We start from the raw sequence: 27,765 nt of genomic DNA, 5'->3' as shown, positions 1-27,765 counted from the left end.
TAGTGACCTCTTGTGGTCAAAAACTAAACTCATTCAAATGCAGGTTTTCCATACACTGTCTTGTCAAACAGTGCAACATTTGATTGTTGAAATTACATTCTTCTAAAATTCTTACACTTCTGGCTGAGAAATACAAGTCACTGTTCCATTACTGTTTGATTCTGCCGTTTTTGAAATTCTATGGGCAAATATGAGAGCATTTGAGATTGGGACACAACTATAAACATTTCAGTTATTCTTCGATAATTTCAACATTAATTGCTAAAGATCTATACACATACATACCATGCAAATATCAATAAAAAGAGGCACACATGCTACAAATAGTTAGTTGACTACCCACCAGTCAATCAGATTAGATTATTCTGAAAATAATAATGTTATAAGAGACAAAGTCCCTTTAGACAACATAAATGACTGTCTGCACACAGGTCAAAACTACTCTGCCAGCTATGCATTTCAACAATTACAAGGAATTATTGAAAAGTATCCTACAAACATTGTTAGAATGTGAAAACGTGTCATGTTTTATCAAACAGGTGTGTTTGTATTGAAGAACCCTGAGATTGTGTACAGTAGGACTTATGTGTGAACAGACTGAAGATAATGACTGTAAACTGAATGTATACAATTTTCCAGCAAACGTTTTACTTTTCTCTGTCTTTTGAAACTCTGGAACAGTTTGAATGTTCTTTATGTAATTTAGGCTATGGTATGGATGACAAAGCTGAATCTTTCTTTCTGAATCAGGAGTATACTCTTATTCTCCAAATGCCCAATCTGAGCAACCTATGCTATAAACTCTCTTTCCCTTTGTTGTTTCAAAAGTGGAAAATGCTACATCTGAGAATCACACAGAATGGGCCGTTCACAGCCAAGACTTCTTAGTTCGTCCCATCTTGGCCATGTTTGCCAATTTAACCTTAACCCGGTCCCTCTCTTCCGGAGTCCTCTTGGAGGTGCACTCCACAGTAGAATCGGTCTCAAAGGTGATGGCTGGGACATGAGTGAGCAGGTGGCCCCCAGCCTTCTCCTGGGCCATGGGAGTGGGAGTCTGCAGGACCAGCCTGCCCCTCAGAGAATGTTTGAGCTGCAGCAACAGAGGGTTGTGGTGGTCGTACAGCCCCACAGGGTCCCTCTCAGGGTGGAAGCAGGTGGAGCAAGTGGAGCACAGTATGCGGAAGATGTAGACCCAGCCCAGCTCTGTGATGTTGAGCACAAAGCAGCCCAGGCTAATGCTGAACATGAAGTTGAGAAAGATGGTCTTCTCAGTGGCACGTGACACGAAGCAGTCTGTGCGGGTGGGGCAGGGGTAGGTCTCGCAGCGGTACAGTTGCGGCACCTTGAAGCCAAACAGGTAGTACTGCCCCACCAGGAAGGTGATCTCCATGACGGAGCGCAGCACGTGCAGGATGTAGATGAGCAGCACCTGGCTGGAGAGCTGAGTGGGGTCCTCCCCCAACTCCCCATAGACCTCCTCCAGCAGGCTCTGCTCCACCCCCTCCGCTTCCTGACCAACCCACTCCTCCCTGTACCCAGGGCAGTAGGTGGACATACCAGTCTCCAAGTTCTCCAGCCCTTCCCTTCCCAACTCCCCATAGACCTCCTCCAGCAGGCTCTGCTCCACCCCCTCCGCTTCCTGACCAACCCACTCCTCCCTGTACCCAGGGCAGTAGGTGGGCATATCAGTCTCCAAGTTCTCCAGCCCTTCCCTTCCCAGCTGCCCAAAGACCTTCTCTCGAGGTCCGCTCAGCCATCACCTGCCCCCTCTGGATCTCCAGCTTCTCGTCCTTAGCAATCTTGTGCAGGGCGTAAACGATGTAGAAGATGGACAGCGTGGAGACCAAGACGATCTGGAAGACCCAGAAGCGCAGGTGTGAGAAGGGGGCGAAGGTGTCGTAGCAGACGTTGTTGCAGCCGGGCTGCAGGGTGTTGCAGGTGAACTTGGACCGCTCATCGCTGTACACCGCGTCCCCCACCAGGGTCACCAGCAGGATGCGAAAGATCAGCAGCATGGTCAGCCAGATCTTGCTGATCACTGTGGAGTGGTTCTGCACCTCGGACAGGAAGCGTCCGAGAATGGACCAGTCTCCCATGGTTTAACCTGGGGGAAGGGGTGGGGAGGTTTGAGAATGGACAAGCGTGTGAATCAGAACCTCTCAGTGCACTGCTACCTAATACAGTAGAGTCTGAATGATTTAGACACCCACATGCTTTTCTTTCAAAAACAAGAACATTTCTAAGTGACCCCAAACTTTTGAATGGTAGTGTATGTAAAGGAACATTTTCTACTGTTTTGCAAACAGTGAGAGAAAATGACTTCTTATCTGGTCTAAGATGGTTGAATAAATCATTTTACAAAAAATGTCACTCATTATCTCATTACTTCTCAAACAGCTGTTGATACAGAATAATGCTAGAGTATGCCCATATCAGTGAGGGGGATACAATGCAAAGGAAATTGTAACAGCAGAAAAGGTTTTTCCTCCTTTCCCTTTATCATAACAATTGAAAACATAAACAGAGAACAACAATCTTAACAATATAGTTAAAAATTCACTCACCTCTGGATCGTTTGTCTCTTTCCAAACCCAAATCTGTAAAAAATGCTTTGCCATGCAGTCCGCATTGACTATAATTAATATGAGTTCTGTTTAATGGACGATATGAACGGTGTTGAGCCTGATATGGGAAAATAGGCTGACCAGACATATTCATCCACTTTATCTGAAACTCTCATTGTACTGTGGGGATACAAAGGCAGCCAATGTACAGTTTAACAAAGATTTAAAAATACAATGGGAGGCACCTTTTCTGAACAGCCGGGAATAGTCAAACAATAACAGCAGGGAACAAACTGGAAAAGGAAAACAATGCCAGTTTATGCAAAGGTTCTGCTCTTCGCCAGTTTAAAAAATACAATTTAGAGAAATGGAAGATTGAACATTTCTCACTTTTCCAGATTATGCTCAGTCAATCTTTGAATGAAATGTGATAACATGTGATGAAAAATTAGAGGAATCATCCAGCAGTTTTAGGCTTATATTCACCAGTTATAACTACAGCATTTCTCTTTCTGGAGACTTCTAGTCTTAGTGCTTTGCCCCATCCACTTATAGACCTGACACAGAGATAAAATCTCACAATACATAATGTTCACTAAAATTGTCTTCCAGGAACTGTCTGTACGAAACAGGACTGTGGTATCCTTTCAAATGGTATACTGAAAACACTATAAGCAGCTTGCATCAATGACGTATGGATCCAATCCAAGTCTACAGACGAAACACACAGAACAGGTTGTATCTCCATTAAAATAAGTATTTTAAGAGTCTATCCATCCACTTGAATGTCCATCATGGGATCCAATGTAAAGACCAAGCCTCATTATCCTCTGCAGCATCTGTGTCTCTGCTTCATCATGATGTAGTCCACCCACTGTGGCTCTGGAACAGAGGACATGAGGACCATTCCCCTGCAGTTGGCGAGAGCAGGAATTCAATTGTTACTTTGTGTGGTTGGGCTGAAAGGCTGGGTTAGGTCTCGTCCGTGTGTCATTACAATGCATTCGGAAAGTATTCAGACCCCTTGACTTTTCCCACATTTTGTTACGTTACAGCCTTATTCTAAAATGGATTAAATTATTTATTTTCTCATCAATCTACACACAATACCCATAATGACAAAGCCAGAACAGGTTTTTAGAATTTTTTACAAATGTATTAAAAATTCAAAACAGAAATAGTTTTCAGCTCCTTTGCTATGAGAATCGAAATTGATCTCAGGTGCAACCTGTTTCCATTGATCATCCTGAGATGTTTCTACAGCTTGATTGGAGTCCACCTGTGGTAAATTCAATTGATTGGACATTATTTGGAAAGGCATGCACTTGTCTATATAAGGTCCAACTGTTGACAGTGCATGTCAGAGCAAAAACCAAGCCATGAGGTCAAAGGAATTGTCCGTAGAGCTCCAAGACAGGATTGTGTCGACGCACAGACCTGGGGAAGGGTACCAAAACATTTCTGCAGCATTGAAGGTCCCCAAGAACACAGTGGCCATCATTCTCAAATGGAAGAAGTTTGGAACCACCAAGACTCTTCCTAGAGCTGGCCACCCGGCCAAACTGAGCAATTGGGGGAGAAGGGCCTTGGTCGGGGAGGTGACAAAGAACCCGATGGTCATTTTGACAGAGCTCCAGAGTTCCTAAGTGGAGACAGGAGAACCTTCCAGAAGGGCAACCATCTCTGCAGCACTCCACCAATCAGGCCTTTATGGTAATGGCCAGAAAGAAGCCACTCCTCAGTAAAAGGCACATGACAGCCCGCTTGGAGTTTGCCAAAAGGCCCCTAAAGACTCTCAGAAACAAGATTCTCCGGTCTGACAAAACCAAGATTGAACTCTTTTTTTTTTAGCTTGTAGCGTCATACCCAAGAAGACTTATTAAGGCTGTAATTGCTGCCAAAGGTGCTTCAACAAAGTACTGAGTAAAAGGTCTGAATACTTATGTAAATGTGATATTTTAAATTTGCAAACATTTCTTAAAACCTGATTTTACTTTGTCATTATGGGGTATTGTGTGTAGATTGATGAGGAAAATAACAATTTAATACATTTTAGAATAAGGCTGTAACGTAACAAAATGTGAAAAAAGTCAAGGGGCCTGAATTCTTTCTGAATGCACTGTATGTAAACACTACAGTGCAGCCAATGCTAGTGGGCCAAATATGATCAATAATTGTTGATCTAAATGAGAATATTGAGAAAGCTTTTGGCTTTCTGAAAAACACCAATCTGTGAAAGACAAAGACAGAAATGACTAACTAAGCACTAAGCATTGTCATGCCTAGAGGTGTAAACCATTGATAATTAATAAACCCTTTATAGGACCTGTATACTGTAGATGCCTCAGAAATAATTTATAACCAAATGTGTCGCAAGATAAAGTGTTGCACTATTGACTAGACAGCACGTGTGCCTACTGTAATGGTTGATCATGTACCACTTCAGTTTAAGTATGTATAGATCAGTTTAAAGGGCCAATAGAGCCGTTTTTATCTCAATATCAAAACCTTTCTGGGTAAGAAATAAGTACCTTACTGTGATTGTTTTAAATGAAAATGGGCAATAAGAAATTAAAATAGCTTCTTAGCAAAAAGCAAATGCTCAAGCAAACATTTTGCTAGGACTGTCTGGGAGTAGTCTGAGTGGGGAGGGGTAAAATTAGCTGTTGTTGGCAGAGGTTTGGAACTATCTTTCTTTATTGGTCTATTAACTAATTAAGCACCGTGTGATGTCACCGTGGAGGCCAAAACTCTATCCCAACAAAACAGGCTGAAATTTCAGGCAGTCTTTTCAGCTAGCTCTTACACTGAAAGGGCAATATCATAATTTCACAGTATTATTCCAAACATATTTATTTAACTAGTCAAGTCAGTTAAGAACAAAGTCTTATTTTCAATGACAGCCTAGGAACAGGGAGTTAACTGTTTTTTTTCCCTTGTCAGCTTGGAGATTTGATCTTGTGACCTTTTGGTTATTAGTCCAACAATCTAACCACTAGGCTACCTGCCTCACCAGACACAGCCTGGACATATATATATATAAAACATAGGCAAATCATGTTTTTGACTGCACTGGGCCTTTAATCGTTTAAACTTCTCAATTGTATGTCCACAAATTTGATTGTGTCTGACTTGCAATACTTGAGTTGGATGGCCAAACCCTGGGCTGCATGACCAAATCATTGATTTGAATGGGTGTCAATCACTGTGTGTGGAAATCTGTTTGGGTTTTCTGTGAACTATTGAGTGTGTGCATTGATTTCTAATTGTATATTCACTGGGAAGTGATACATTTACGTTTTACGACATTCCTGTTTAGGGTTGGAATCTTCCCAATTCTCTTTTTTTCCTGAGAGCAACATATGGCAGTAACCAAATGCAATCTGGAAAAAAAATCTAAGTTTTTTTGTTTTACTGATTTAATTTGAAGTGAGTGCTGTGGTTAAGTGATTATTATATACGTCTATCTATGTAAGTGATTCATCATTACATTATTACAGTATTAGAGCAAGGCCATGGTGGTTATCAGATAATGGACGATGAAGGTAGGTTCTGAGGACATTTGTATATTAATGAATGTTATGCATATGTTGCATCCTAATTGTGTTATGCAAGCATTTGTGTCTGGAGGTCAATATTTTGCAATCCAAGCAAATCTTGAAAGGATTTCTTAAAATTTGATTTCAAGGGGTTGACAAATAGTAACTAAACTGTATAGAAACAACATGTTGCTTTTCTCCTTGTGTTTGTGTTGTAACATAATGTAATGATAAATACAGGCACAATCAGTAACCATATTTGACGATGGCATATTGAAAATGTACTTTTATGCCATCTCTGGAAGGCGCTCCAATGGACTAGTTAAGCACGACAAATGGGGGAACACGTTCCATGTCGATCATATTTTGTGTGTATTTATACGCGCCACATCGCGCCACATCATATACCATTCAATAGTTTCCCAATACATACGTATTAGAAACACATTTTACAGTCACAATATTTTAATACAAGCCAATTTACACTATGTTCATTTCTGATAAATCTCTAACGTCCATAAACGTCGACTAGAAATGGTTCAGCCCGGAGGGTTACAGGAAGTTGTAGCAGCTGCCATGTTTAGCTGCTTTGTTGTAGATTCCGTCTAGGTTTCCTGCAGATTTTAAGTGTTGCAATGGAACCGAGCTGGAGTACATTTTTATTCCAGGTAAGTGTAATCAGAGTGGTAAATTTGATTAACTACATCTAAATGTTACTAGATGTCTAATGCACCGTTGCTAATGGTGATTTTAAACGTGGATTTCTAGTAAAACTATTCAAGCAAAACAATGGTAGCGTTAGCTAGTTAGCTAATATTGGCTAGCCTATGAGCAATCCGCTGAAAGAGCTAACGTTAGCTCGCTAGCTCACTACATCAATCCCAGACTTCCAGCTGTGAGGTATATGGATGACGCTAGAGAGAGAGAGAGAGAGGAGGGGATCTGGATGCCCCCCCCAGTTCTTGTAAATTGTTTGCATACTTTAATCAAAATCCGCTAATGCATGTTTATTGTAAATACCGGATACATTGGAATGGGCCCCATTTAGTTAAATATAAAAACTAAGCAAGCTAGCAAGTGATCATGGCCGCGCGTTTGTTAGGTAGGATGCTAGCCAGCTAGTTGTAGCTAGCCTCAAAGAACGAGAACAATCCACCTCCAGCGGCGAGCCATGCTAGCTAGCGAGTAAATGTGGCATGAAAACTGTTATTTTTTTATTTTTATTTTTTTTGCAGTCAGTGATTTTGTTTACACATTTTGATAGGATTTGAATGATGTTCTACTTTCAGCAAATCGCACTTGTATACGTGCCGGGCACGAGGAGGGAATACCCCGCACTTCCGATTCTAACATTTCCCCCCTTTTCCTCGTCCCAAAATATGTAACCGCGGGTTGGAGAAAGAATTCAAACTATGCAGTAATCTGCAGCCAAGATGATAGCTAATTCTTGCACTACTGATAATTTGTAACCCGTCTGCCATATGTCTGAGATTTCTATTAGGCAGCTCGCGGAGGATATTCATATCCTTAGTTGTCTGCCTTTGGTGCGATTTAAATTGCAAATCCAGGAATAGGGATAGTATTTACCATTTTATTAAGTACCTATATCCATCCAATTTATACATATTCAGAATTTCTGGACATGGTTACAGCATTTTTAGCAATGCACAACTTGCATCAGTTGCAAAATGCTTTTCCTACCCTCTGGCAGTAGGTGAAAAGTTGTCCATGTAAAAACCTATCCTCTTGTTGCACTATGTCCATGCAGAGGAATTGTAGTATTTACTAATGTGTGCTTGTAACAAGATGTTAAACATCTGATAAAAACGTGTACACATATTTAGCAGATGTTATTGCAGGTGCAGCGAAATGCTTGTGTTTCTAGCACCAACAGTACCTAACAAATTAAAAGAATGGAATGAAGAAATATCAGGATGAGTTATGTGTATGGACAGTATATGAGAAAATGTGTACAGCAATAGTTATATAGGAGGAGCCCTGACTAGAATACAGTAGATTTATTTTTTATTTAACTAGGCAAGTCAGTTAAGAACACATTCTAATTTACAGTGATGGCCTACTGGGAAACAGTGTGTTAACTGCCTTATTCAGGGGCAGAAGGACAGATCTTTACCTTGTCAGCTTGGGGACTCGATCCAGCAACCTTTTGGTTACTGGCCCAACGCTCTAACCACTAGGCTACCTGCCACTCATATACATATGAAGGGGGTAAAACAGCATAAAGTGCCTTTTGGAGGAAGAAAACATGAATGCAGTCAACTTGCCAGGTACACTAAATTCATAGATTGTAGACATTACATAAACATTGGGAATTAAGTCAAGTGTGTCAGCTAGATCTTGAAAATGGCTCTCTTCCCATTACACCTGGGGTGTGCATTACAAAATGCAGTGACAGTTAAGTTGTTAGATGAATTGGACCTTTTTGAAGACCCTTATTCACAACATCTCAAATGGCCTACTGCGTAGTGTCCCAATCCCAGGTCAAATGTGAACACCAGTGTTGAAAATGTATGTCCTCAAACCACTTGCCACTTGTTTTTTTCCCCTTCCCTACTCCGCCTAATCATATTGCAGCCGTAGTGGTAGGCCGGTAGGCTCTGTTCCCTCAGCGCTGGAGAGGTGCAGCTGCTGCCAGTTAATTGGCATGAGCCAAGGACCCTTGATAATGGTTTTATTTTGTGGCTAACAAGGCACAAATACCTGAAGCTGGTGTGATGGAGCAGTGGAGGAAAATGGAAACTAAGTAGTTGTTATTTGGAGGTTCCATTTGATTCGCTGGATTTGATAAAGCATCTAATGAGGCTGTGCGTCACTTGTTACTGTTCTGTAAGTGTCGGAAGTTATGCTTGGTGTGGGGGGGGGTTTGTCAAGCTATGCAGTTCTCAATAATAGTGTTCTCGTAATCCTCCTGAATCAGATGAAGATGACTAATTTCTTTTCTCACGATTTTAGGACAAACCTATGTTTTAGGATTCCCCTAAGACAATACGTAATAGGGTTTTGTTTTACTGTTAATGTTAAAATTTTATTAACAAACCCAGTATTTTCCTTTTCTTTTGTATTAGTCTTCTGTAGGTCCCATGGTTCCAGGGAATCCACGTAGGGACTACTACACAGGGATCAGAGTAAGTTCATATCCTCCACAGTAAAATCCCTGTAACCTGTGAACATTTCTTTTTCTGCACATGACACGACCCCAACCAAGCCCTCAAAACATAGGTAGAACAAAGTATGTAGTCAAGGTCTTAGTCCTGGTTTCAGAGTTAACACTCAGATCTCATTGGTGCCTGAGTATGTTTTTCAAGTTTTGTGAGAACACAAGCAATACCAATATATTTGAACTATTACTGTTTCTGTGATCATAAAATAAATTGGGCACTTCTTATCTGAGCAAATGGCAAGCTGTGTTCTTGGGGGCCTTGTCTGATATCTAAACAGATTAGCATTGTGGTCAATGAGATACTTCTCCATTGTAAAGCCCCGCCCCACATCTCTGACTGAATTAACAGAACAGGCTGCTTTTATATGTTCTGTATGTTTTTGTTGTTTTCCACGCCCCCACTCTGTTTCAGCACTATTTATCTGGGAATGACCTCAGCCTTCAGAGCGAATTTGTATCAAAATCATCAGAGCAGCGTGAAGGCACAGCGGGCTTCAGCTCCCGATGCGTCTGAGTCTGAGAGCCTTGCTGTCTCACACACACACACACATACACACACAGCTAGAAAAAATGCTAATGGTAGTAAGAATTCCAGTCTGGATCCAACTTCAGTGCGGACGGAGGACAAAAAGGGGACTCGACACCCTGTGACTTAACCCTGTTTTTCTCCCATTCCCCAAAGCACGGCTGCCTCACTAAGCAGTCTGCAGCGGCCGCCAGCTGAACAGAATCCCCAAATCAGGCAGGACTGGTGTCACAAAGGCCCCCCTGAGGGTCGTAAGTGCATCACTGCTTGGATTTGTGTCTTCTACGGCTCCACAAAAGAGCATAAAGAAAAAGGAACACAATTTGGGATTTTTCCCGACTCCCCCAGCCCAGACAACCATCCCCTGCCTGCCTGGCTGACCGTATTGGGATGCTTGGCTGAACCTGAAAGCCCAGGGGTCAGCTCTTTAACCCTGCCCTATGGTGATTACAGAAAATAACAAGGTCGTTTCAATCGTGGTGTCTTTGGTTTGCCCGTTGTAAGGTTGCTGGGTACAATGTGAAACTCTATTCACGCACCAACCAAAAATATTCATAAACCCCCCCCCCCCCCACCCGTTCTTTGGGGGCTGCCGTGACCAATTGGACAATGCCAGCAGCTGCAGATGTCCTCTGTACACTGCTCTATTAGCTACCAGTGTTGGGTCATTGTTTTGCTATCTTGTCAGTTTTCATTACACTGCTATATGTTTTTCAACCACTACAAAACAATAGACAATCAGCAACATTTTGGGTAGTGTATGATTATTAGTAGGTGATTATTGAAACATTTCCTGAGTTAGTATTTGTTAAATGAAATATTTAAATGTTGTAATGTTTTTTTTTTGTGTGTTTGTGAATTTTACCACTTTTTCTCCCCAATTTCGTGGTATCCAATTGTTTTAGTAGCTACTATCTTGTCTCATCGCTACAACTCCCGTACGGGCTCGGGAGAGACGAAGGTCGAAAGCCTTGCGCCCTCAAACACAACCCAACCAAGCCGCACTGCTTCTTAACACAGTGCGTATCCAACCTGGAAGCCAGCCGCACCAATGTGTCGGAGGAAACACCTGCACCTGGCGACATGGTTAGCGTGCACTGCGCCCGGCCCGCCACAGGAGTCGCTAGTGCGCGATGAGACAAGGATATCCCTACCGGCCAAACCCTCCCTAACCCGGACGACGCTAGGCCAATTGTGCGTCGCCCCACGGACCTCCCGGTCGCGGCCGGCTGCGATAGAGCCTGGGCGCGAACCCAGAGTCTCTGGTGGAACACTGGGCCACTGCGCCACCCGGGAGGCCCAAATAATGTTTTATTTACGTATGGTTGTAGTAGGTTACATAAGCCAGTGGGATGAATGTGATTCGGGGGGGGTGTAATTAGTTTGAGAGTTTGATGCCTCAACCAGCCTGCACCCACAGCACCACATAAAGGTGGTGTGAAATTGCTCCAAAAGGGATAGTTATAGCAGATGTAACATGCTGCTTATACAACACGTACTGAGGCACAACACAAGTTTCATTTCAAACAATTAGCATTGGTAGGTTCTGTTACTGCCATTCAAAGCGGCACTGGATAGTAAAGAGTCTGCTCGTCATTGCAGATGATACCGTGTCCAGGAGGCATAACATTGGAGGAAATGTTGAAGTAGATGAGAAACTACCTGAACTTGTCCAATTGGTCAAAGCAACCATTCTGGACAGTGTTTACACCCCCAAAATCAAATAAAAGATGGTGCCAGAGGGGATTTCTGCTGTTTTATGGGCCCTTAACCAACCATGCTATTTTTTAATTTATTTTTTAAATGTAACTTATTTTGTACATAATGTTGCTACTACTGTGTCTTAAGACCGAAAAGAGCTTCTAGAAATCAGAACAGCTATTACCTTAAACTTGACTAAGAATTTCTCTTTAATGAGCCGGATGAGAGGGATTTACTCCAGACACCCGAACAGGCCCTCATCCCCGTCATTCAATAATTTCAGCACGTTAAATGTGCAACCAGAGGGAAAGAACTCTAGATCACCTTTACTCCACACAGAGACGCATACAAAGCTTTCCCTTGCCCTCCATTTGGCAAATCTGACCATAATTATATCCTCCTGACTCCTGCTTACAAGCAAAAATTAAAGCAGAAAGCACCAGTGACTTGGTCAATAAAAAAGTGATCAGATGAAGCAGATGCTACGCTGTCACAGACTGGAACATGTTCCAGGATTCTTCTGATGGTATTGAGGAGTACACCACATCAGTCACTGGCTTCATCAATAAGTGCATCGACAATGTCGTCCCCACAGTGACTGTACGTACATACCCCAACCAGAAGTCATGGATGACATCCACACTGAGCTAAAGTGTAGATCTGCCGCTTTCAAGAAGCAGGACTCTAACCTGGAAGCTTATAAAAAAAATCCCGCTATGCCCTCTGACGAACCATCAAACGGGCAAAGCATCAATACAAGACTAAGCTCTAATCGTACTACACCGACCGGCTCTGATGCTGAGAGCTGCCCAGTGACACGAGCCTACCAGACAACCTAAACTACTTCTATGTTTGCTTCAAGGCAAGTAACACTGAAACATGCATGAGAGCATTAGCTGTTCTGGACAACTGTATGATCACGCTCTCCGTGGCCAATGTGAGCAAGACCTTTAAACAGGTCAACATACACAAGGCTGTCCCTGTCTGAGTCTGTAATACAAACATGTTTCAAGCAGACCACAATAGTCCCTGTGCCCAAGAACACTAAGGTAACCTGCCTGAATGACCCGTAACACTCGCGTCTGTAGCCATGAAGTGCTTTGAAAGTCGGGTCATGGCTCACATCAACACCATTATCCCAGAAACCCTAGACCCACTCCAATTTGCATACCGCCCCAACAGATCCACAGATGATGCAATCTTCATTGCACTCCACACTGCCTTTCCCACCCGGACAAAAGGAATACCAATGTGAGAATGCTATTCATTGACTACAGCTCCGTGTTCAACACCATAGTGACCTCCAAGCTCATTACTAAGCTAAGGACCCTGGGACTAAATATCTCCCTCAGCAACTGGATCCTGGACTTCCTGATGGGCCTCCCCCAGGTGGTAAGGGTAGGTAACAACACCTCAGCCACTCAGATCCTGGACACGGGGGCCCCTCAGGGGTGAATGCTCTGTACCCTCCTGTACTCGCTGTTCACTCATGACTGCACGGCCAGGCACGACTCCAACACCATCATTAAGTTTGCTGATGACACAACAGTGGTAGGCTTGATCAACGACGAGACAGCTTATAGGGAGGAGGTCAGATGCCAGGACAACAACCTCTCTCTCAACATGGTCCAGACTAAGGAGATAATTGTGGACTACAGGAAAAGGAGGACTGAGCACACCCCCATTCTCATCGACAGGGCTGTAGTAGAGCAGGTTGAGAGCTTTAAGTTCCTTGGTGTTCATATCACCAACAGCCAACATGGTCCAAGCACACCAAGACAGGCGAAGAGGGCATGACAAAACCAAATCCAGCGGTTGTACGTTTGCCAAAAGATTTGGCATGGGTCCCCAGATACTCAAAAGGTTCTACAGCTGCACCATCGAGATAATTCTGACTGGTTGCATTACTGCCTGGTATGGCAACTGAGGTTGGAGGCCGAGCAAGGCCCTACAGAGGGTAGTGTGTACGGCCCAGTACATCACTGGGGCCAAGCTTCCTGCCATCCAGGACATCTATACTAGGCGGTATCAGGAAGGGCCTAAACATTGTCAAAGACTCCAGCCACCCTAGTCCATAAACTGTTCTCTCTGCTACCACACGGCAAGCGGTACTGGAGCTCCTTGTCTAGGTCCAAGAGGATTCTTAACAGCTTCTACCCACAAGCCATAAGACTACTGAACATCTAATGAAATGACCCACCCTGATGCTGAAACATTGGTATTTTACCCAATAAATTCCTGGGAGTGTGTGTGCGTGACTGTTTTTCTCTATTTTAGTTTGTTTTCTGTTAGTCAGCACTACATTATTTAATTTTCTCTGGGGGTGCTCCAGCTAATGTTTTTTTTATTAGGTATAGTTAGCTAACACACAGGTTGTCCCGTTCCAGATGCTGTACCAGTAGAGGAGGAAAAAAAGATCACCTTACATGCAACAGATTTAGATTATTGAGTGGCAGGGAGGTGTGTGTGTGTGTGTGTGTGTGTGTGTGTGTGTGTGTAGACAGCCTGTTCAAATCAAATGTATTTATATAGCCCTTCTTACATCAGCTGATATCTCAAAGTGCTGTATAGAAACCCAGCCTAAAACCCCAAACAGCAAGCAATGCAGGTGTAGAAGCACAGTGGCTAGGAAAAACTCCAAAAGAAAGGCCAAAACCTAGAGAGGAACCAGGCCATGAGGGGTGGCCAGTCCTCTTCTGGCTGTGCCGGTTGGAGATTATAACAGAACATGGCCAAGATGTTCAAATGTTCATAAATGGCCAACATGGTCAAATGATAATAATCACAGTAGTTGTCGTGGGTGCAACAAGTCAGCATCTCAGGAGTAAATGTCAGTTGGCTTTTCATAGCCAATCATTGAGAGTATCTCTACCTCTCCTGCTGTCTCTAGAGAGTTGAAAACAGCAGGTCTGGGACAGGTAGCACGTCCGTCCGGTGGACTGGGGACGGCAAGGAGTCTTCATGCCAGGTAGTCCTGAGAAAGAGCGAGAGTAAATTCAATTCGCACCGGATAAGACAGGAGAAGTACTCCAGATATAACAGACTGACCCTAGCCCCCGACGCATAAATACTGGAGGCTGAGACAGGAGGGGTCAGGAGACACTGGCCCCATCCGATGAGACCCCCGGACAGGGCCAAACAGGAAGGATATAACCCCACCCACTTTGCCGAAGCACAGCCCCCACACCACTAGAGGGATATCTTCAACCACCAACCTACCATCCTGATACAAGGCGGACTATAGCCCACAAAGATCTCTGCCACGGCACAACCCAAGGGGGGGGGGGCGCCAACCCAGACAGGAAGATCACGTCAGTGACTCAACCCACTCAAGTGACGCACCCCTCCTAGGGACAGCATGGAAGAGCACCAGTAAGCCAGTGACTCAGCCCCTGTAATAGGGTTAGAGGCAGAGAATCCCAGTGGAAAGAGGGGAACCGGCCAGGCAGATACAGCAAGGGTGGTTCGTTGCTCCAGAGCTTTTCCGTTCACCTTCACACTCCTGGGCCAGACTACTAATATGACCGACTGAAGAGATGAGTCTTCAATAAAGACTTAAAGGTTGAGACAGAGTCTGCGTCTCTCACATGGGTAGGCAGACCATTCCATAAAAATGGAGCACTATAGGAGAAAGCCCTGCCTCCAGCTGTTTGCTTAGAAATTCTAGGGACAGTAAGGAGTCTTGTGACCGTAGCGTAGCGGTCTTGTGACCGTAGCGTACGTGTAGGTATGTACGGCAGGACCAAATCGGAAAGATAGGTAGGAACAAGCCCATGTAATGCTTTGTAGGTTAGCAGTAAAACCTTGAAATCAGCCCTTGCCTAAATATTAACATGAAGCCAGTGTAGAGAGGCTAGCACTGGAGTAATACGATCACATTTTTTGGTTCTAGTCAGGATTCTAGCAGCTGTGTTTAGCACTAACTGAAGTTTATTTAGTGCTTTATCCGGGTAGCCGGAAAGTAGAGAGGACAAACCATTCACAGAGACAAACTGATATCTTTCCGACAGATTAGATCTGAACCAGGCCAGAACTTGTCCATGTAGACCAATTTGGGTAGTCTAACCTAGAAGTAACAAAAGCATGGATTAATTTTTCTGCATCATTTTTGGACAAAGTTTCTGATTATTGCAATGTTACGTAGATGGAAAAAAGCTGTCCTTGAAATAGCCTTGATATGTTCGTCAAAAAAGAGATCAGGGTACAGAGTAACGCCGAGGTCCTTCACAGTTTTATTTGAGACGACTGTACAACCATTAAGATTAATTGTCAAGTTCAACAGAAGATCTCATTGTTTCTTGGGACCTAGAACAAGCATCTCTGTTTTGTCCGAGTTTAAAAGTAGAACGTTTGCAGCCATCCACTTCATTATGTCTGAAATACGAGCAATTTTGAAGCTTCACCATGTTTCATTGAAATGTACAGCTGTGTGTCATCCTCATAGCAGTGAAAGTTAACATTATGTTTCCGAATGACCTTACCAAGAGGTAAAATATATAGTGAAAACAATAGTGGTCTTAAAACGGAACCTTGAGAAACACCGCAATTTACAGTTGATTTGTCAGAGGACAAACCATCCACAGAGACAAACTGATATCTTTCCGACAGATTAGATCTGAACCAGGCCTGAACTTGCCCGTTTAGACTAATTTGGGTTTCCAATCTCTCCAAAAGAATGTGGTGATCGATGGTATCAAAAGCAGCACTAAGGTTACTTGTGTATCTTTGATGGATTCGTTTGAGCAGATCTCGAGTTGAATATTTTTGTACAATTCTAGATTTAGTCTTCATAGTTAAAAAAAATACAACTTGAGATTTGGCGAAAAGGTCAAGAGGCGTAAATCTACAAAGTGAAACAAACCTGTCTTCATTGTATGTGTGTAGTTGGTCAGGGGTACGTTGGTGTACTGTATATTGTTCATGTCATTCTGGCACGACATAACTGACTACATCACCCACTGAGCTCAAATCTCAGAGTTTAAATCCTCTCCTGTGTGCACCTTGAACAGCTGCCTCCTAACCCTCTTCTCCCCTCCTAACCCTCTTCTCACACCACATTCATCAGGGCTGCACTTGTGTTTTTTCTGAGAGGCTCGGATGCCCTGGCTGGAAATGGCTCCCTTTCTATTTCTGGTAAATTAATGGATGTCCCTCTTTTTAAAGCCTGTCCTTCCTCTTAGAACGCAGCATTCATGCTGACAGGGCTGGGGTTGTAGTAGTAGTTACTTAGCTGCCTGAATGGCACAGGGGAAGACTTGGAATAATTGTTATTTTTTGGGGGGCTTCCGAGTGGCGCAGCTGTCTAAGGCACTGCATCTCAGTGCGAGAGGCGTCACTACAGACACCGTGGTTTGATTCCAGGCTGTATCACACCTGGCTGTGATTGGGAGTCCCATAGGGCGGCGCCCAGTGTCGCCGGGGGCTTGGCCGGTGTAGGCAGTCAATTGTAAATAAGAATTTGTTCTTAACTGACTTGCCTACTTAAATGAATAATGGCATAAATTGAGCAGCCTCTTTATAAACCTCAACGTCACCCACAAGGCTACCCTTAGATATCACCAGAAAAGCGTTTGAGTAGTATAGCTTAGTTCGTGAAATCAACAACATCTGTAAATGGAAGCTGACAACCAAATGGACTCTTCAAATAAGAAAAGTGAATCCAATTGTCATTCTCTGCTCAATTCTTTTAAAAATGAGAAGTTCTGTTTTACTGTCATCCTTATCTTGGAAACAGGGGTAGTTCTGCTGACAAGGCAGTCCGTTTCAACTCTCTGGAGCAGTCAGAAACAGGTCTCTCTCACTTTCTCTCTCTGCTACATGCAGCTGTAGTAGCTTTGACGGTGTGACTGACACTGTAGACTGTGTACTGATGTGCTTCTACATGGCTGTCTTTGTGTTGTCCTTCCAGCAGGCCAATGAAGCCCTGCATCACCAGCACCAGGTGGCCCAGAACAGCTTGCTGCCTCTCCTCCAGTCAGGAGGACCAGAACCTGTGGACCAGAAACCTGTGATGCCCATCCTCTTGGACCAGAAGCCCCCGGTCAGTGTCGCAGAGCTCCTCAAGGATAATGTGGCCAGTGGGACAGGGGGAGGCGGCGGAGGAGGAGGAGGCGGTGGCGGCGGTGGTCCCGTTGTAGTGGTGAAGAAAGAGCCCAAGTCCAAAACGCCTTTCATCTGCGGCTACTGCAACAAGGCCTTCCGGGACAGCTACCATCTCAGACGGCACGAGTCCTGCCATACGGGCGTCAAGATGGTGTCTCGTCCCAAGAAGACACAGACAGCACCCACCATGGTGCCCATGATCTCCACAGTGCCACAGCGCGAGAACAGCGGCGGGCAGCCCTCTTACATCTCCACCATCGCTGGCATCCTCACCACGGCCACAACCTCAGCCTCCACGGGCTCCAGCATCATGTCTCCCACCATGGTGCCCCAGCAGCAGCACCAGCATCAACAGCAGCACCATCATCATCAGCAGCAGAGCCAGCCCAAGAAGCCTGCCAAGCCAGTGAAGAAGAACCACGGCTGTGAGATGTGTGGCAAGGCCTTCCGAGACGTCTACCACCTGAACCGTCACAAGCTGTCCCACTCAGACGAGAAGCCCTTTGAGTGCCCCATCTGCCAGCAGCGCTTCAAGAGAAAGGACCGCATGACCTACCACGTGCGCTCACACGACGGGGGCGTTCACAAACCTTACATCTGCTCTGTCTGTGGGAAGGGCTTCTCCAGGTGCGTGGCGCAGTTCAACTTATTCAAGTTTTCCTTTAGTCCACTTAAAAAAAATTATTGTCCATAGTACATGTTGAACTGTAATTGTCAATAATGCATTCTGAGAAAGAGTTTGTGTAAGGTTCTTTGGAATTTCACATATTTCTTACCGTTCTCTTTTTCACTGCTTCCATTTTAATGGGCCCCAAATATATTTCCTGATTGTGGGGAAAAAGCAAGAGGGCCATATCACAACTTTTCAAAGGTCATCTTAATTCAGAATCGGATACATTCATGTACAGGATACGACTATGTTGTAGAAGAAGAAGCCTAACTGACAGGCATAAAGGACTACAAGAGGGCAGATCGTATCCAACAGGTGCAGCCTCATAAAACAATGTCATATGTAGCCCTAGATTAATATGAGGATGATTCAAGTCAATGGTGGGCTTGGTTGGGTAAAAACATTCCACTTGAAATTGATATTCAGTGGTCAGTAGCCTAATAATTTAAAGGTGTGATGAATTTTGGAAATCCTCGTGTGTTGGAGTGTAATTGAATTGGACTGGTTAATCAGTCTCAATCGATAGGAATTTAGGAACATTGCTTTGCATACTAGTATGTTTCCACTATGATGCTTTAATGCACATAGCCAAAAGGTGTTATGTACAATTTCCACTTTGAATGAAATTCCTCAATCAAAGAACAAGGTGGAGTATAATTTGAATCCCTAAAATCACATACCAGAATGCCTATTTATATGGTAACCCTATGAGACAATGTCCTTGATGTTCTGGACCACCTCTTGTTTGTGTGTAGCTTTTATGAAGCTCGGCCATGATTACTGATGCCTCACGCAGCTTCTGTTCAGACCATTAGTACTGGCTCATGACATGCAAGCAGTGCCCCACCATGTATATAAACAGTATCTGGAGCTTTGCGTGCGTCACATAGTCGTCCCTCGTGTCCCCCCTCTCAGGGATATCGGCAGGGGACAGGGAGAATGCTGCAGGGGCCAGACGGCACCAGAAGAGATGGGTCTCCAGTGTAACTCCTGCAGCTCCCAAGGCCAATGGTAGTGTTCTGACTCACTGACTGGTCTCACTTCTAATCATTGATTTAGCCCCTCCCCTTTTGTTCTTTCCAATATTGGAGAGTATTTTGTTATTCCCCCCCAACCTAACCCTTTCAGACATCATTAAGTTGTCAGTGAACGGTGAAGTTCTTGAGCTAAATTATTAGCAACTAGCAAAGTGAAGTATATTGTATCATAATCATAGTGACTTGGCGCGAAGTAACAAATCTTACTCTTATGTGGCTAGAGGAGGAGTGTTGTGTGTGTGAGGGGAGATATGAGCTTTTGAGCTCTACTGCACTCCTGAGGAGATGGGATTGGACTCCTGCTCGCCATCACGAAAAGCCTGCTAGTGTAAAACTGCCTCCTTAGAGACATTTTTAAGCCACACTCTCCTCCTTTGTTGGAAGGGAATTCTCTGGCTGCGTTTGTCCAATAGCTACATTATACTAGTGCGGCTTAGTGAGGGCAGAGGAGAACTGAACGACAGATGGACGGCTGTGGTTGCCAGATAATTGTCTTCTCCAGGGTATACTGTAGAACAGATTTATTTTATTTTTTGTGATGTTGTAGAATAGAGTTCTAGTTCGATTTTGAAAAATGTCTAAATTCTATCCCTCTGGTTATTTTTTTGGTGTGGCTTAACTGAATAATTATCTGGTCTTGTTGCAAGAACATCAATTATTACTTTGGGAGGGGTGTAGTATTTATTCATTTGGGAGTGGTGTAGTAGTGGATTGAGGCTCTAATAGCTTGTGTCCCATGGGTCCGATATGGACACCATGAGACTAACATACATTTACTGTAGATGTTTTATTTATTAAATTAAACATAATTGAACTATTATGGTATAACTGTGGGTTCACCGAGAATTTGTCATTTGCCTGCAATCTTTGTTGGCCCATTTTGTTAATTGAATCACGTGTCAACAGAGTAGCCCCAGCTACTGTCAGTGTATGGCATTATTGATTAAACTGTACTGGTGTTGTAGCTATTATACCAGGTTTTAAAGTGCCTGTGTTCTTCTGTGTCCTCTCCTCCTGCAGGCCTGACCATCTAAGCTGTCATGTGAAGCATGTTCATTCCTCAGAGAGACCCTTCAAATGCCAAGTAACGGTAAGGAGCCAGGCATCCTCCTCCGGACGCACCCTTCCCTGTTTATGGTCACTTTCCTGTACTGCACATTCACTCCTGGTTTGTTGGATTAAGGATGAGATTATTACGCTAACTCCCAATTGTTTTTTTTTTAACCTTTTATTTAACTAGGTAAGTCAGTTAAGAACAAATTCTTATTTACAATGACCGCCAAACCCGGTTGATGCTGGGCCAATTGTGCGCTGCCTTGTGGGACTCCCAATCACGGCCCGTTGTGATACAGCCTGATACAGATTGTATCTCATCTGATATCCCCGTCATTGTCCCTGTATACCACCCCAGGCCTGCACCTCTGCTTTCGCCACCAAAGACCGCCTGCGCTCCCACATGATCCGACACGAGGGCAAGGTGACCTGCAACATCTGTGGCAAGATGCTGAGCGCTGCCTACATTACCAGCCATCTCAAGACCCACGGCCAGGCCAGCTTCAACAACCCCTGTAATAAAGGTACGCCAAGCAGCCTCCCACTCTCCTCCTCCACTCCCTCCATCCTTCCCACTCTCCCCTCAGCCACACCTAGCCTGGGGTGCTCCAGACCTAGGTATTAAATCTTATATTTGTTTTCTTAAAAAATACTTTAGGTATTTATTCTGTCCCTATCTTTATGCTGAAAGCACCCCATGCATTGTTGTTCTGTGGTGTCCTGTACAACATAGGCAGGCACAAAGCACGACGTCAGGGGTCTATTCATTCTGCCGATTTCTGTTGCTAAATGTTTCTTAAATGGAATGAAACAAAGGGGGACCTACCTGAATTTGTCCAGTAAAAACTCTTGTTTTGATACGAGAGTTTCTTCAGAATTATGAAATGGAGTGGAGAGTGACCCATGTCTGTATGTATTTGATTCCAATATATTTGGGTCAGGATAAAGAATGATTAGGAGTAGGCCTACCTTATATTAGCCATTTTCATGGACATTCATATCCTTCAGTGCAGCACCACAAATTGACTTATAGATTCAAATGTACTGCACAACAGTCCACAACTGACAAGGACTGTGTTACCACTCATTCAGGGATTCATATCATGATAATGTCAATTTGCTGGGGCCAACCCACAGCCCTGTCTGGGTTACCAGGTGTTTACATGTGTGGTGGGGATGACAAGTATCTCTGCTGACAGAAATGTATAGCCTGTAGCAAGAAATCTGGTAGGAGACGGTCTAAATTTAAAGGGCTTTGGACGTTCAATTCATTTGACGCTCATAGCAAACTAGTGCAGCAATACAAGTCATTCAAACGCGATATGCGAGTCGACCAAAGAAAACACTTTATATCCTCTTAAGTGTTGATGGGTCTGTATGCTGTTTTCAGACTCTGTGGGTATCTTGTTTTGTCAGCTGTTGAAATTGAGGTTTATAACATCTGCTCTCTTGTTGGTTTTTTCAAACCTCCACTGACTTATGGGTGTTGAAGTCCAGTTTGGAAGAATGAGATCACTCTAAAATGGCACGGGCAAAATCAATTGTTCAGCAGACCCTAATCATTTTACCTAATCAAATGGATATGCATACATTATACAACTATCTATTTCTGTCCTCACCAGCTACAATGTGCATTAAACATTTTAGTACTTGGTAGAAGGCCAAATGATTGGCCCTTCGTGTATCTAACCCAATGACTTGTGTCCCCCTATGCCCTTCTGGCACGCAGAACCAAGTGATGCCCTGTCCCAATCAGTCCTGTCAATCAGTCCTGTCAATCAATGTAACCCCTATCTGTCTGTATCTCTGAATAGGGCTAAGTGACTGGCAGTGGAACCACCACTCAGGGCTACGAAAAGGTAATCTAGTAGCTAAAGCCGAAACCCATCCCGATCCCAACCCCTCCAAATTTGTAGCTGTATACTTACTTGTGCATTGAAGTGGCCCATTTTCCACTACAGATCTGTCTTCTAGCCTAGCGTGTGTAGTTCTAGTTGTTTTACAACCAAGTCGTTGCAGATGCTTGTGTGTTATGGTTATTCAGGTATCAGGGTTTTATTTCATTAAGCAGGATCAATAAGTTAGCTAGCCAAACGACTTTGATCAACCTTAAATTACAACTCGGAATGTTTAAGTGGAATATGGGTTGTTTAAAGCATTGAGTTAATTATACCATACCATTTCAAGTTGACTATAGTATGAAATAAAGTGTTTCTGAATATTAGCTGAAAGTTAGCTGGCTAGCACATTGATCCTGCTTTTTGAATTGCCCCCTCAGGTGAGTTGACGGTAGGAGAGATCTTAAATAACTCGTTCCAAGTCCTTATGGACATCTCTCGTTTTCAAGGTAGGTTCATAAGAATCCTACCATTTTTGTTTTATAATGTCTAATCATTTTAATGTGTGTGTTGACCGTTGCAGTGACTCAAACCTCGGCCCCTCTAACCCTGTGGAGCTTGGGGTTATCCTAATGGTTTGTAATGAACGATCATCAGCTCATTCTGTCTTTCTTTCGCTCCTTCCCTCCATCTTTCCTCAGACTCTAACAACGTGCACAACTCTGGCTCAGTGACGCCCGTCACCAACTCTGCCGCCATCACCTCGGCGATGAACCGTGGCAACGCCAGCAACCCGGTAACCATCGCCGCCCAGATGAACATCACCACCAGCACGGTCAACATCACCTCTCCAATCAACCTGCAGCACCCAGTGACCATCACTGGGCCCATGAATATAGCCCACCCTGTGGCCATCACCTCTGGGATGCCCATGAATATAACCGGGCCGCTTAACATCGCCATGCGGCCCATGGATAGCATGCCTTTTCTCTCCCAGGTCCTGCCTTCCTCCCCTCCCTGGTAGTAACCCCTTCCCTGGCCCCTGGTTAGCATCTCTTTATCAACCCCTCCCACCTCTCTCCTTCTACCCCCAATCCACCACCTCCTCCCTTACTTTAGCAGACCTTCCTCCTTACCAGGAGTACTATAGATGATCTTGTAGTAGAGCAGAGGTGTAGTATGGTGGGCTAGCTGGACGCTGTACCTGTCTGTCCGTCTGGCTGCAGTGGGAGCAGCTGTGACTGCAGCATGATGAGAGGTGGACAGGCCAGCCCCTGTAGATGCTGGTGCATTTTATTACCTTTTAACTGCCGGTAGGAGAACAGTCCTGGAAATCATGTGAAGTCTCGGAAGGAGGAATGGAGGAATGATGCTCCGAGTGGATGCCTGACGTAAACATCGAGTTATGCCTCCTGCGTCAGAACATACCTGCACATTTGGCATTGGAATGAAACTGTAACAAATGTATTGCTGGTATTAATGTTTTTAAATGCTCTCTTACAGAGCAGGTGGTTTTTATATTAGTTTTCCTTTTGTTATTATTATTATAGCCTGCTAATCAGTATTTAATAGTTGTATGCATTGTAAGGAGTTAAGTACAGCAAAAGGGACAAAGGCTACCATTTTGCAGGATGGTGATTTTTTTTCTGGAGAGAAAAATATCAAAGGCTCAACAGTTCAATCTTAGGTCAATGCCTTTGACTGCGTAAGGTGAGCTCTCCCAGGTCCTGATGCCATCTCTGGAAAATAGTCACATTCTCACTGCTGGTTACTGTAAACCTATACATGGTTTTTGTTAGTTTTGTTTTTGGAATAGATGTCAGGTGTATTTTTAGATGACTTGATAAAGTAGCCGGAGGACATTACAGTGGTAATGTTACAGGAACACAAGGAGGAAATGTCTCGCACTGAAAGCATATCCCCAAGTTAATGTCCTGAAAACAGCAGTATTATTAAGAATCAAAATTAGTAGTGTTGGCTGTGAGCCTTGTTAATGTAGAGGCTATCAGAGCCACCTAGTGGCACAGTAGACACTATGCTGAAAAAACAGTCCCAAAGTTCACCTTTTAAAACTTTTTGTGAAAATAGTTATGTTGGGAGAGGTTTTGGTAGGGCCATTTAACCCCCCTCTTTTTAGTTTTTTTATTGCAGGTTTAGGATCTTTATAAGTATGAACTTCTACTCAGGAACCGTACTGAGAGTAGCCCAGTCTATTGATGAGAGTAAAAGGATCAATTTAAGGTCAACACGCAACCTTGGTTGACCTTATACCCATTCTTTGTAAATATTACAACACAATTATTTTATTCTTTTGACTTTGCCTTTCAAAAAATGTAATAAAAGTAGATATCCTTCAACACAGGTCAGGGCTGCAATTACTTTATCAATGTCAATACGACCGTCCATTGGACTACTTTTGCATAGTTTACTTCCCAGGTTAGTTTGAGTTTTTTCTGTCGTCTTAGGTCCTTTTTATTATATTACTGTAGAACCAAAACTGCCATCTGGGGCCCAAGGTGCCCAGAAAGAGAATGGAAGCAGAGATGAGAGGCTGTGTCAACTACATGTGTTCTAGAATGGTCAAAGATTATGGGTCAAGGGTCACAGGGCTGCTTCCTTCCCCAGCCCAGTGCCTACTGGCGCTGCCTAGGCCTATGTTCAGTACACAGGCCTCTCCCTCAACTGGCAAGAACTCTTTGGAACACGTGTAGCCGGCACGGCGCCGATGTGAGCCATTGCCCCAAAATCAGGCTGTATGTCATACTGGTGGACGTTGTTCAGAGACTTCTGCCCTCGTCAGTGGCCTCGCCTTCCCTGTGTCTCTGTCTTGGGAAAGGCAAGATGTATGAGGCCTTTGCTAGTATTGCATGCATGCCAACACAGTGCCCCAAGATAATTACTCTAATCTGGTATGGAGTTGTGGTCTTGTTGGCATTGGATTCCCTTTCCATCGATCTCGCATCGATGTTGCATGTGGACGTCTGAGCTCGTCCATGTTTTGGTTGAGTAAAAAAATTGTCATTAGACTTGAGAACCTTTTTTTAAAGAAAACACTACAAACAGAAAAGTTTTTGAGTATGTGTATGTTTGGCCTTCTGCAGTGGCCGTAACTAGTGTGCCTGAACTGCTTTACAACAAGACTATTTCACACCTCGGCTTCCTCTTCTAGATGTGATGGACATAGACTTAGACAACACTAGTGCCCAATAGCCCGTTTTAGCATGGGCAGCGCCATTGAGGACATTTTGAAGAAGTCAACTGGATGGGACTTCCTATAGGGTTAAGGAATGATCACAATTCTATCCAGGTCATCAGGTGGGATCAAACAATGAATTATACTCATGAGGAAACATTCCATAACTGCAGGTGGCAGTAAATCGCCTACCTTGTTCTAACAACCCACTCCAGGTGGCAGTATGCACCCTTTTAGTTTGTTTGCCAACTCATAGAAGTAGTAGAAGAAGAAAGTGTACTATTTCAGAATTCAATGGTGCTGCCTCTGCTCTCACAGATGCCATAATGTCTATGGTGATGGACTTGTTTTGTGAAGGAAGCCTTAACTGTTCAGATGGCTAAGAGCTAGACCGCCCCCTCAACCAAATTGATATGTTGTCATTTTTGGAGGCGGGGAGTATGGTTTACATTCAATTAAGTGTTTTGTAAGCAACATTCTAAACCGTTATAAACATTTTGAAAACATCTTCTGTAATAATTTTTTAAATAAAGGGCCATTACTCTTATGCACCATCAGTTTCTTTTTAACCAAATGCTTTTAATTTGTTTACGTTGACACTACATTTTTTAAAAATGCAATGATGGTTTTGGGCTTAACTTTGAGTTTTGGAAGAGATTGGTCTGATCTTTCTCAATTTTCTTTATGATTGGGAAGTTCTTGGAGCCCTGTGAAGGCTGATGAATGTATATCTTTGTACAAAACCATTTAGTTCAGAGGACATGTTAGTTATGGTAGACACATGCAAGGAAAAAAAAACTTTTTATAAATCTTTTTGTATTAGAACATTAACAATGGTAATTTTGTATATACGAAGACTAGGCTTTCTAATTAGCATAAAGGTAAACATTCCTACTTTTTATTTTATACATATGTGTGTCAAGAATAATTGTAAACATATGCGCAATGTTTTTATGTGCCTTTTATTTGGGTTGTCTAAATAAAAGAACTATAAAACATGATTGTGGACTGTCCATGCTGAGTCTCAGTGTAGGGAGGACAGAGTTAACATTTGGCTCACCCAACACCTCCTAAAAGGTATCTCCTTTCTTTCTCTCGTCCCCCCTATTTCCCCCCCCTCAGGTGTCTACACTGCCTGGCTCACAGTTGGCGTGCTATTGGAGTATGGTGTAATGATAAGTGCCTCCGTGACTGCGTATTGAGAGGATTTGGGGTGTGTTGTGCCAAACCATGCTGTGTGTGGGTGTTTTTTTTTCTTCTCACTCATTTAAATTTTTATCAATTAAACTTGGAAACTTGGATGGGGTGTCTTTGTTTTGTTTGTGTGAACTGCACACAGTATTGTATTTTAGTTAATCTTTTTTACATTTTCATCTTTTTGCGGTCCAGACTTCAGCTCCTACTGTTTGTGTCAATGTAATCTGGTTCAGTGCACATTAGCCTGGGGATGAGGTTCGTGTCAGTGTGGATCCAAGTAATTTAGAAGGCAAAGATGCATGACTGAAGAGGATGGAGTGGGGACTTTACACACACTGGACAGTTTATTAGGTACACCACCTGTTCACAAAAATGTCTCGCTCCGATAGTGAGTTCATGGTGATGAGTGGTTTACTATATAAAGCAGGCAGGCATTGAGACATTCAGTTTTGACTGACGTTAGGTATGATCGTCGGTGCCAGGCAAAGCGGATCCAGCATCTCAGAAATTGCCGCCCTCCTGGCCTTTTCAAGCTTGACAGTGTCTAGGGTTTACCCGAAAAGTGTGCGAAAAACATTGTCAGCTGCAGTCCTGTGGGTGAAAACAGCTCATGATGAGCTGATGAGGTGGAAGGAGAATGGCATTAAGAGGCAAGAATTGTGAAAGCCAACAGTCAAGCCACAAACAGACAAATAACGGCACAGTGGTGTGCAGACATCATCTTGGAACGCACAACTCATTGATCTTTGTCACGGATGGGCTATTGAAGCAGAAGACACAACGGGTTCCACTCGTATCAGCTAAAAACAAGAAGTTTCTCCAGTGGGCACGTGATCACCAACATTGGACAATTGAGTCGAAAAATATTGCCTGGTCCGACGAATCCCGGTTCCTGTTGCATCATGCTGATGGCAGAGGCAGGATTTGGTGTAAGCAGCATGAGTAGATGGACCCATCCTACCTGGTGTCAAAGGTGTAACGCCATCCAATCTGCAGGAACTGCATGATTGCCATCGTGTCAGCATGGACCAACATCCCTGTGGAACGTTTACCAACTTGTAGAGTGGGTGTTCTGGAGGCAAAGGGGGTCCGACCAGGTACGAGATGGGTGTAACTAATAAACTGTCCGGTGAGTGTACATTTGCAGTCTCCCTTCACTCCGCC

General features: G+C 43.7%; 2 protein-coding genes across 7 annotated transcripts; one reads left to right on the top strand and one right to left on the bottom strand.

The window, feature by feature from the left end:
- Positions 1-668: 668 nt before the first annotated feature.
- Positions 669-2,096, bottom strand: LOC112267441 (gap junction delta-2 protein-like). Its single transcript, XM_042296610.1, has 2 exons — positions 1,722-2,096; positions 669-1,591 (listed from the first exon to the last, which is right to left on the bottom strand). Exons 1-2 carry the CDS (start codon positions 2,094-2,096, stop codon positions 869-871), a joined length of 1,098 nt encoding a protein of 365 aa, XP_042152544.1. The 3' UTR covers positions 669-868.
- Positions 2,097-6,627: 4,531 nt separating this feature from the next.
- Positions 6,628-26,705, top strand: LOC112267213 (vascular endothelial zinc finger 1). Of its 6 annotated transcripts, XM_042297524.1 has the most exons (9): positions 6,628-6,771; positions 9,190-9,249; positions 17,420-18,240; positions 19,199-19,294; positions 20,341-20,410; positions 20,732-20,897; positions 22,188-22,232; positions 22,652-22,720; positions 22,913-26,705. In XM_042297524.1, the coding sequence occupies exons 1-9, from the start codon at positions 6,739-6,741 to the stop codon at positions 23,233-23,235; spliced, it is 1,683 nt and encodes a 560-aa protein (XP_042153458.1). In that variant the 5' UTR covers positions 6,628-6,738; the 3' UTR covers positions 23,236-26,705. The 6 variants fall into 6 exon arrangements, with proteins under 6 accessions (XP_042153458.1, XP_042153461.1, XP_042153460.1 ...); XM_042297527.1 differs by lacking the exon at positions 19,199-19,294; XM_042297526.1 differs by lacking the exon at positions 22,652-22,720.
- The last annotated feature ends 1,060 nt before the right edge of the window (positions 26,706-27,765 follow it).

This window comes from Oncorhynchus tshawytscha, linkage group LG14, assembly GCF_018296145.1.
Source record: "Oncorhynchus tshawytscha isolate Ot180627B linkage group LG14, Otsh_v2.0, whole genome shotgun sequence".
In the NCBI taxonomy this organism is placed as follows: Eukaryota; Metazoa; Chordata; class Actinopteri; order Salmoniformes; family Salmonidae; genus Oncorhynchus; species Oncorhynchus tshawytscha.
This window is presented reverse-complemented; position numbering and strand designations above follow the sequence as displayed.